This window comes from Chrysochloris asiatica, unplaced genomic scaffold (assembly GCF_000296735.1).
Source record: "Chrysochloris asiatica unplaced genomic scaffold, ChrAsi1.0 scaffold00117, whole genome shotgun sequence".
Taxonomy (NCBI): Eukaryota; Metazoa; Chordata; class Mammalia; order Afrosoricida; family Chrysochloridae; genus Chrysochloris; species Chrysochloris asiatica.
The window spans coordinates 9,899,761-9,910,854 of record NW_006408635.1 but is presented as its reverse complement, the minus strand read 5'-3'; the positions used below and the strand labels follow the sequence as shown (position 1 = coordinate 9,910,854).

The 11,094-nt window shown below is 49.5% G+C and overlaps 1 protein-coding gene across 1 annotated transcript in view; it reads right to left on the bottom strand.

Moving 5' to 3' along the window:
- Nucleotides 1–2,597: 2,597 nt before the first annotated feature.
- IGF2R (insulin-like growth factor 2 receptor) overlaps nucleotides 2,598–11,094 on the bottom strand; it is a 96,164-nt gene continuing 87,667 nt past the window's right edge. The window contains exons 43-48 of the mRNA XM_006868487.1: nucleotides 10,273–10,419; nucleotides 9,497–9,684; nucleotides 6,162–6,348; nucleotides 4,542–4,694; nucleotides 4,309–4,378; nucleotides 2,598–3,014 (exon numbers count right to left, since the gene is read on the bottom strand). Coding sequence (XP_006868549.1) covers nucleotides 2,598–3,014; nucleotides 4,309–4,378; nucleotides 4,542–4,694; nucleotides 6,162–6,348; nucleotides 9,497–9,684; nucleotides 10,273–10,419 — 1,162 coding nt within the window. The remainder of the gene's footprint in view (nucleotides 3,015–4,308; nucleotides 4,379–4,541; nucleotides 4,695–6,161; nucleotides 6,349–9,496; nucleotides 9,685–10,272; nucleotides 10,420–11,094) is intronic.

Sequence of the window (11,094 nt, the reverse complement as noted above, 5' to 3'; positions counted from 1 at the left end):
CTAGGGAGTTAAATCCAGTCAGAATTGGTGGACCTCCTAGGCAATCACCTTTACAGAGGGAAGAAGTGGACGTCCAGAGGGCCAGAGTCAATGGAATTGAAAAGAAAGTAGAGATTAAGGTTGTACTTTTATCAAAACATCACTTCCCTGAAAAGATTCTCAATCTTAGCTTTGAGATTTCCTGGAATCTCCCATAACCTTTGACAAGGACAGATATGCGTGGGAAGGAAGGGTCTGGTTCCTAAGAACCAAAGGGAGCTAGCTAAAAACTGCATTCACTCAGACACAGTGACCCCAACCTCCTTCTCTTTTCCTCTTACAACAAAATGAAAAATCCGTCAAAAAATTTAAAAGAACTTGCCCGAAGGGGGTGGGGGTGGGTGTGAGGTGGGCATCAGTCCTCCTTACAGAGGAGACTCTCTGCGGTCTTTGGGGGAGGCTGGGAAGGCTGAAGAGAGCAGCATTCCTCCATATAACAATTGGAAGTCCGAGTCTGTAAACCTGTGTAAGGTACTGGAATGTCTAAGGGTTCAGGAGAGATGATGAACGACTCTGGGGGGAAAAGGCAATCAGAATATCAAATGGAGGGAAGGATGTTGACCCCTAAGAAGTCTGCTTTTTACAAAGCATTTATTTTCTGCCACCTTGTTAACACACAGGTAACGCTCCCTGACAAATTAGTCATTTAAGATGGAAGGCTCGGAATTTATTCAAGAGAAACCACCACCCTGAGAAGACCCGCAGATTAGGTCCCCATGCAGAACCGCGCCACTGAATCACTGGGCTCTAACCACCACAGCCCTTGTTCTGGAAAACAGAGCCCTCTGAGGCAAGTGTAGGACATGTGACCTCAATAGTACTAGGAAGAAAGAAGACTGGACCTCAGTTTAGACACAAACACACAGAAAGGACTCAAAGAAAGAAAGACACTACGTTAAAACCCAAATTCAAAGAAACATATTTTTGCTAAATGTGTATGCTGCTATAGGATAAGCACTGGCCTGCGAACCACAAGGTCGGCGGTTCAAACCCACCTGCTGCTCCTCGGAAACCCTGTACAGATCATTATGAATCGAAATTGATTCGATGACACGTCACAACAACAAACAGAAAGAAAAACTGAAAGACAGGTGGACAGATAATACGCTCAGTCACGTTTCATCATCAAGGGGGTGGGGGGAAAAAAAGTAACACCTAATTAATAATTTATTTTTTATTGAAATTGTTGAATACCTTATATTACAGTAAAATTGATTGAGAAGAAAAAAAAATGAGAAAAGAAATCAAATTTTAAAAATACACTCATGTTGAAATCAAATAAACCAGCCACACCACCGGGTACAAACCAGGGCATTCTGGAGAGTGATTTGCCTCTAAGTCTATGAATAGCATGAGTTTATATACAACTCTAAATATGAGATTCATTACCAAGGAATCTCCCATTAAACATCAATAAAGGAGCCAGCAGCCAGCAGGGGCAGGGCACCAGAGCTACCTGTCCACCTGTCCTGGCACCGTGGGTCCTACCTCAGTCTCCCTCTAAATACAAAACCAGGGTTATATAGGGACGAGGTTCCGGCCCACTGTCTGCCATGGCATTTCCCTAAGTCGCACTCTGTGCAAATTAAGGCTTCGATATAGGTCAAACAGTTGATCAACACTTTTTTTTTTTTTTTTTCTTTAAAAAAATAAGTACAGTAAAGGTGGTACCATGAGAACCTGAATACATGAGACTGAAACCCCCAAATCTAAAAGAAGTTACCTTCTTGGCCATCTCAGCTCCACTCCTGCACACAAATCTGTCTTTGGGTGGGCTGTGGGAAGAAATACTGACAAATGTGCTCTGTCCACTGCGGATGAAGGGTGTCCTACAAAAAGCGGCAGCTGTTCAGGATGAAAGGCAGACGAGGGGTGAACAGCCAGAGCCCGGGCACTCGGGGTCTGTGTGCACACGCGTGTGCATGTGTGTTCCCTTCAGAACAGAAAGCAGTAAAGAGACAGAGTGGGTATTCTAACTGAGGGGCGAAATTATCGGCCAGCTCACAAACTCTGTGCTCACTTTCCTCGGGCACCAAAAGTTTTCCCTCCTTCTTATGGGTGACCCCGGGGGTGACCCCCGGGCACGCAGCAAGACTGCTGCTGCTGCTTGGTTATCGGTTTCTTTCATGTTTTGCTTTGTTTTGTTTTATTCCTTTTCCTTTTTTGCAAACCTGAGTAATTGTCAAAGTGAATAAATAGGAGGAGAGAATGAAAATGCTCAACTAGATGGTCAAATGCCCAATAAGGACTAAAGCAGCAAGAGTTTCCTGTCAAAACAGCCCTCTGTTATGAGATGCAATGGCTGGGGCAGAACCCCGGGACCGAGGGACCACCCCCGCCCCCAGCCAATCTGTTAAAAGCTGTGTTTAATGACCGTGAGCACCCGTGTGTGAGTGGTGTCGGGCCTAGTGACCCTCTCCCCATCACAAAAACTCTTCCCTTTTTGAAATCGTTTTTGTTAAAGGCAAAAATGATAGAAGCGTCATGGCGGTAAAGTCTTATTTGGTTGGAGGTACTTGGCCGTGCCACCGATGAATCTTCTCTCGTAGGCACCAGGGTCAGACGTGGAGGAGGTCTTCATCGCTGTCGTCGTGGAAGCTCGCCGGGCGGCTGGGGATCCCCGGCTTCTGCTGGCCGGGTCTGCACCGCCCTTTCCTGGCCTTCTCGCTTCTGATCAGCCCCATCCGGTCGTCGAGCCGGACCCGACCCGCCTTCCTCGGGGGGCTTCTTGTCTGGCGAGAGCTGTTTGCCCCAGGGCTGCGGGCAGAATGCACCTTCACGTCTGGGATAGCCAGCACCTCGTCCTCACTGTCCTGGTCGTCACCGCGCAGGGACTTGAGGGCCTCGGCCGTCACCGACTTGGCGGTGATGTGGCCATTCTCCTGCCCCTCCTTCCCGGGTCTGGGGGCTGGTACCTGGATCTCCTCCATGAGCCACTCGGTTTCGTTCTCATCGGCCTCTTCCTCCTTGTTGACCTGCGGGGACAACACAGAGCCCACGTGAGCTCAAGAGACCAGCAACCCTCCTTCTACAGACTGCCCTGAGGCTGAACCATCCCCTCCCCCCGCCCCCCACCATGGTCATACCATCTCCAGCTCCCAGGGTTTCCCAACCCACACCCGCTGCTCCTCTGAGACTGAACACGTTCAGGAAGGATACAAGTGGGCATTCTCGGGATGGCTAACGTACTGTATCGCTCGACTAGACTATGGTTCCCAGTGGTTTGACCAAACACTAGTCTAGCTGCTGTTCCGCAATGCAGTTGAATGTAATGTGATGGCACCTTCTGCAGTGTAATCCACACCTCTCCCACTGTGTGGGAGGGCTACTGCTGTTTCTCTAGAAAACACTGACTACACTGACTATGACAACTCAAAACTGCCCAGGCTGACAAGCAGGCAGGCGACAAGGAAAAGAAGTGACTCTCCAAGGCCTCATCAGTTCAAAGTGTCCATGTGGGATGAGGCAGGGGATATGGTATGTAAGAGAAGCCGCAGAAAGGACACAAGACAGAATGTCTAACTGAGTTAAGCCTTTTCTAAAGCAATTTCACCAAGATCCACAGACTATCTGTGTCCTTTAACCCAAACAAATGCCTCCTTTCGGGAGACTGGCCTAAAGGAAATAATCCAAGTGCTAGATGTACAAAAGTGTTCACTGTTTTTGTTTTTGTTTTTTCAGAACAGCCAAAGAAGTGGAGGCAACTACAAATTCAGTCCGCTAAGTAAACTTGTCTAGAAGGAGCTCTGGTAGCGTAGTGGTTACGAATCGGGCTGCGAACCTTAAGGTCAGCGGTTCGAAACTACCAGCCGCTCCGCGGGAGAAAGATGAGGCTTTCTACTCCCGTAAGGATTTACACCCTCGGAAACCCTGTACAGGGTCGCTATGGGTCGGAACCGACTCGATGGCACTTAACAACAACAACAACAACAAGTAAACCAGCTGGTAGCGTAGTGGTTACAAATCGGGCTGCGAACCTTAAGGTCAGCGGTTCGAAACTACCAGCCGCTCCGCGGGAGAAAGATGAGGCTTTCTACTCCCGTAAGGATTTACACCCTCGGAAACCCTGTACAGGGTCGCTATGGGTCGGAACCGACTCGATGGCACTTAACAACAACAACAACAAAGTAAACCAGTTTCAACCACAAGGAAGAAAATGTGAAGGGAAAATGGAAACTGTGCTAGGGCCAGAGGAGTCCGTTTCCACTGGGCCGTAATGGTGTTTTGACTGTTCTTATTAACACCAGAGGACCTTCAACGGAAACGTACCTTTGAGTATTTGTAGGACACATTTGAACTTCTTCTACAGCAGTTGGTGAGCTTATTCATCACCGTCTCCCTATAAAAGAGGAGAGCATGGTTATTCAAGGGCAGACAATGCACAAGGCAGGAGCCATAGAGGGCGTCTGACCAAGACTTCTGCTGAAGCAGGCCCGGGATTCATTCTAGACCCCTTGCTTAGCTGCAACCCCAGCCCGCTTCGCTCAGCTGCCTCTGCTTACCTCTGTTCCTTCTTGTAAAGCAGTAGGGTCAGCAGACAGCCGGTCAGGGCCACCAACAGCAGGCTGAGAATGGCCCCAATGGCCTGGCTCCGCCCCGAGAGCCCCTGGCGCTCTGGGGTGTCCTCTCCAGTGCTCTCGCCATCGAAGCCCACCCTGGAAGAAAGTCGGGGGAAGGGGGTCACGTCCCCCACCAGGCAGGTACGGTCTGGGTCGCTCATCTGAAGTCAGCCATGTTGTCGATGCCATTGGGTCTATTCCAACCCATGGTGACCCCAGGTGTGCAGACTCGAACTGCTCCAGAGGGTTCTCAAGGCTGTGACCTTTCGGAAGCAGATGGCCAAGGGCTGTCTTCCGAGGTGCCTCTGGGAGGGTTCAAACTGCCAACCTTTTCAGCTAGTATTTGAGCACTTAACCATGTGTGCCACCCAGGACGCCTCAAGTTAACGCTGAGAACGCTCACCTGACAGAACAGCTTTGACTTCTATAAGCACCTACCAGGCTCCGGATCCGAACAAGTTACAGCCACTTGGCAGGGAAAAGAGAAACCTTTTGTGATGAAGACAAGAAGCACCGGACACCCGAGAAGACATGGCCCCCAGCTTTTTTCAATATGAAACATGGAAGAAGATTAGCTGCCACGAAGCAGCCTCCACCAGCCCCGTGTGCCTCACTGGGGGGAGGCTCAAAGGGAGGGCAAAGCGCTTCTTGTGGAAACAGGAGCTCTGAGAAACAAGACAGCCACACAGCTCCCAGAGCTAAGCTCCTTCTCCTCTCGGAATTCCTCCTGGGAAGAAACAGTGGGCAGGTCCAGGTGATAGCCGCTCCCCCCCTGACACCTCATCTTGGGATGTGACCACCACATTTCCCGGGTCTGAAGGGCTCTGCTGCAGTACCACACTGGGCTCATGGAATGTGCCTGATCAATGGCTAGTGGATTAAATAAAAAGTTCCAGATGTCCAATCCTTTAAACAGTGGGCCTTCACACAATGACTCCCTAGGCATTAGAATTTTTTGTCACATGCCAGTAATTGCTATCAACTGATAGTAGTTCTAGTTTTCATTTTGTGACATTTCTGGTGCCCTGTGGCTCTTTAATAACACCTGTTACTGTTGAGTGGATTCCCACTCAGAGTGACCTGGCAGGGCAGAGCAGAACTACCCCAGAGGTACGGCTACAGAAGGACACAGCTTTCTCCTGCAGAGCAGCTGGTGGGTTTGAGCGCTTAGCCACTGCGCCACCAGGTTTCCTTGGCTCTTTAATACAAGTCGCGTTCTTCCCCACTGTAGGGCTGTCACTGTGCAAAGCCCTAAGAAAGAAGGGCCGTAGCTTGTGCTAGAACACAGAGAAATGTGGAGCTGACAGGGCTGTGTGGGGAGTGGCAGGAAGAAGTGTCGGGGTGCCTGGCTGAGTCCACACAGGCCCTGCGGAAGCACAGAGGAAAACCAGCAGTCCTCCTGGGGGGTGCGGGGATGGGGTCGCAGGCGTGGACACAGGCGTGGAGCAAGCACAGCAGGCCGCTGGCTGTGGGGTTTCACTGGTTCTGTACACACGTGACTATTCCCACAGGAAGACAATCATCAGCCATCACACACTGCCGAGGGCTCCCAGCCACACTCACCCGAGCGGGCACACGGCCGAGGTGTACCAGGAGAAAAGGTACTGGCAGTCAGCAGTCTCATGGCTGAATTCTGGGATCCCTTCTTCCACTGAAGGATCACAATGGAAGAAGATGGTGGATGAGACGGACTTCGTCTTGTCTTTGCCACACTTCGAGGATGAAGTAAACACGACATCGAGGTCACCATCTGTCAGAAAAAGAAGGTGCCAGACAATGGTGAAGGCTAAACATGACGCATATTATAAACGTCACTGATTCCACATGTGAGGAATGCTGAAATGGCTAGTGTTTCGTTACCTATATATTTGCCACAATAAGGTGTTTTCTTTAGTTTTTTAATTCTGAACAAGAAAAGCAAGCACCTACAACCGTATACACCATTCCATCAACTTGTCAAGACAGGCCCCAAGTTTCTCTCCACGTCTGTGAAGACTCTGCCATGTCCCATCCCATAAGCATTTCCCTCTCAGACCTTAAAAAAAGGCCACTTGAAGGGATTTTTAAATGGCTTTGTGAAAATGTTTTCAAATAACCTGCTGCTAAACCCACAGAGAAATTTCACCACACCCATGAGTGACTCTTGTTGTTAAGTATCATGGGCTCGGTTCCGACTCATAGTGACCCTGTACAGGGTTTCCGAGGCTGCAAATCTTTACGGGAGCAGAAAGCCTGATCTTTCTCTTGTGGAACCGCTGGTAGTTTCAAACTGCCGACCTTGAGGTTAGCAGCCCGATTCGTAACCACTATGCTACCAGAGCTCCTTATGAGTGACTAGAGAGCAAATATTGTCTTTTTTCTGTAAAAAGTAATTTTTTTTTCTTCTAAATATGAAAACCTAACAAGATGCTTTATGGAACATTTGGAAAATATAAGAAGTTGTTAAGTGCTGTTGAGTCAGTTCTGACTCATAGCGACCCTGTATAGGGTTCCAAGGAGTGGCTAGTGAATTTGAACCACCGACCTTGTGGCTCAAACAGACCTTTCAGTCTAGTGCATTATCTCACAATGCCACACCAAGATTAAAAATCAGCTTTTTTGTCCCATAAAATAAAACGCCCTCACGCATGCACGCCTTGGTCAGTGTGCTGGAAAGAATCCATCCAGCCTTGTGCTAAGACATTTGATTGAGGGTGGGTGCTGGCCACACCGGAACAACCACCCATGTGATGGCAACTAGGGGCTTTAGGTCACGAGGTATCAGTTGTCCTGGAGACTGAGATCTACCATGTGGGCGATCACTCACTCATGCCAATGTAATGAGTCCTAATAAAGACACCAACTCAGGAATTCCCAGTGGACACACATCAATGCCACAGTGTAATGTGCCCAGCCTCTAGGGGAGAGGACAAGGAAGACCCAGGTCCAGTCCCTCCCACACTCTGTCCTATGTGCTTCTTGTCCTAGGCTGACTTTCATCTGTACCCGTGAGTATAACAGCTTCCAGCAAGTCTTTGCAATTGGGTCAGAAGTGGCATTTCTCTAAAGAGAGTGGACTGAACACCCAACAGTCAGCCCCTAGGGAGCACTGGGAATACACAGAGCTAGGGCTAGGTCTGTCCACTGCGTGTGAGGGCAGCCCCAAGGCACAGGGTGCAGGAGTGGCTCAGGAAGGCTTGTGATCAGCTGAAGTAGGAATGCACGCATGTTCTACAGATGGGGGAGGAAGTACCAAGGGGAAGCATGTCAGGGAGGAGTCAGGAAATATATCAGGGAGCAGGTCAGGGAGGAGTCGGGAAGTACACAGGGGAGTGGGTCGGGGAGAAGGTAAGAGCCAAGAGGGCTCTTACCTCTGCTCTGTCCTGTCCTGCACTTCCCTCTCAAATGACAACAACTAGGGATTTAGAACTGCAACTTTATCAGGAAATGTCAAAAGGGCCCTCAGAGCAAAGGCTACTTCCTGATGCTAGTGAAAAGGAGGAAAGTGAAAGGCCTAAGAGGGAAGCGAGTGCCTGCGAATCCACACACACTGGGTGCTGGGGTGCTAGTCGGTCTGTTGATCATGGTGTGTGAGCTACAGGTAGGTCACCGCTCCAGTAGGCTGGAGTGGACACCTGACAGACACACGCGGCACCCCACGGGGACATAGCAGCCTTCCAGAGGTGGCGATGCTGATGGGGGTTTTGAAGGACATGGAGTTTGTTAGTGACAGATGTCTACCAGCCCCCACTTCCCTCTGCTTAGTCAAGGCTACCCACATTTGGGGAGCAGCCTTTTCCTCTTTGGGGGGAACCATTCAGAACCCTTTTACTCAGCGTAGGCTGTTGTTTTCACACACATTAAGTTATTTCAACCTTAAGGTCAGCAGTTTGAAACTACCAGCTGTTCCGTGGGAGAAAGATGAGGCTTTCTGCTCCCGTAAAGATTTATAGCCTCAGAAACAGGGTCGCTATGAGTCAGAACCGACTCGACAGCATATAACCACCACCAAACTATTTCAAAAGCTAATACAGTCACATGGTTCAAACGTCGAATTACAAAAAGTATAAAATGAGCTATATGATGGATTGAATTACGGCCTCTGAAAGGTATGTTGAAGTTCTAAGCGGCTACCTATGACTGTGACCTCTTAGGGAATGGGGGGTCTTCTTCTGACACGTAATGAAGTCATGGCAGAGTCGGGGGTGGATGGCAGTTATAAAAGAGCAGAACAGACAATGACAACACTAGGGGGTCGACACACAGAAGGAACGACTGGGCTGAGACCCTGATTCCAACCGTCAGCCTGCAGAACTGTGAGAAGACCAGTCCTTGTTTCTCTAAAACCACTCGTCCTGGGATTTTTGTCACTGCAGCGCTGGGAGACTAGGACCAGCGGCCTGTGGCCATATCCCTCTAAGTTAAGTAAGGAACAAAGGAAGGCGATGCTTCCATCAAAGTCACTCAGACCTTCCACACCCGTTTCTTATGCAAATGCCAGTATCTCTCCATCTTATCCTCCTATCCTTTGACAAATAGACAATCTGGCCCTCTTTTATAGTATTAAGGTTCAAAATCAATTCAGTGTCATGTCTAAAACGAAATCAGCAGTCATTCTGAATATGCTTCCTCCCCCGAGCCTGCAGGAGACTCAGTGGTCTGCCAGGGTTGGTGGGTTTGCTGTGAGCTTGCTTGTGTAACTGAGGTCTAATTTACCCACCGTGAAATGTCTAGGTCTCCCACGTACTGCGCAGCTCGTTCTCATGACTGCACATCAAGACAGGAGTTGCGTTTTACATTGTGTTTGAGTTTGCTCACGACCACTTTCAAGCTCGTGCTTGAGGACGTTAAGTGGGCACACTGATAGGGGACCATTACCTTGAGGACGTTAAGTGGGCACACTGATAGATGACCATTACCTTGAACGTAGTACTTGGTTTTATCAGAGGTCCCCACTTTCCTACTAAAGTGCTGGTCATTGGCTTTGAGCTGGCAGATGTTGGCCCCAGAGCATGAGGGATGCGTGGAGCTGGTGATGGAAGATAGCTGGATTTCATACAGGTACTTGTCCCCATTGGTTCTTATGTCCCCAGAAGCACTGAAGAGCCTGGGGAGACAGAGGCAAACATGTAAGTCTGGTCATCTGGTAGTCTATCCTTCCAGAACATCCTTTTGACATAAACCCCAAGGCCTAGTAGAACCACAGGGTGGTTTCTGACTCCTAAGTCTACAAAGGCTTCCTGCCCCAGCTGAGTCCCTACCAGACCCTACTTTTGCTCTCTTTGCACTAATGCCTTCCTCCAATGCCTGTGGCCAGCACCACACTGCCTCCCTCTGCCTGGCATGCAGAGGGCTGGAAGACTGTCCACCCCAGCTGCCCCAGCAACGCTGCTGAAAGTTCACCCTTCACTAAATGGTTTGCCCAGGAAGTTCCTGCTCAAACACATCTCTCAGACTTGTCTCAAACCCTGGGCTTATTATAAGGAGGGAGGAGAAGGGGAACTCTATTTTTACACTCGTGAGAATTCACCATCTTTGGTGTGAAAACTTAACTGTTCAGTAGTGTTTTCTCTCCATTGAAGCACAATACGGCGACACGCCTAGCAACAGCTCAAACACACAAACCACTCATCCTGCAGCAGTCCCGCCAGTGAACAATCCACTCCCGGGCACAGAACAGAAATATCTTGCTTACTTAAAATAGATGTCTCCCAGGCTGACGCTCTGGCCGTTTACGGGATTGATGATGGTCCCATTCACCATCTCTACCTCCTGGGGCTTCACTGCACAAGCAGCCCGGCTGTCCCAGCGGAAGTAGTAGGTGCAGCTGTCGATGTCAAATCTGGAAGGCAGCAGATATGGCCCCATGGTTACCAGGTACCAGCCCAAAGCCCACAACCCCGCCGAGGCACACCCACAGCTAAGTGCCAGGCCCAAGTGAAGGACATTTGGTTTCTGTGAAAATGCAGTAAAGCCTCCCAAGAGCCCATGCCCCAACAGGAAAACTGCTGCCCAGCGCACAGGATGCAGAAGGCAACTCTAAACTTCTGGTTGTTAGCTGTACTCGGTAACCCTACTCACAATGTGATCAGAACATAGATCAGACCATTAGCTGATTTTCTAAAGTAGATCCCCCAGGCATACCTTCCTGTTTGAGTCTGGAAGCACCGCTAAATCCTGTGCAACATGCTAGCAGCACACAAGCCTCCATGGACAGATGCGTGGCAGGGGGACTTGTGGTGTGCTTGGGTGGGGGCGGGACTCTACCACCGAGCCAGCTCAGCCCCAGCTCTGGGCTCCGAACCCGTCTTTTCTTAACCCATTCACCATATCAATCACATGGATTCAGGTTTAACGGACATCTTTTGATACTGAGAAATACTAAAGGCTGGGATCTGCTCTTAAAGAGTTTTGACATTTTGGTTTACAGGTTATCCGGGCTTGGCAACAGATGAAATCCATGGACTATTTCTGGATTTTTTGGTCATTTCTTTGGCCATCTCCCTTTTCAGAGCCC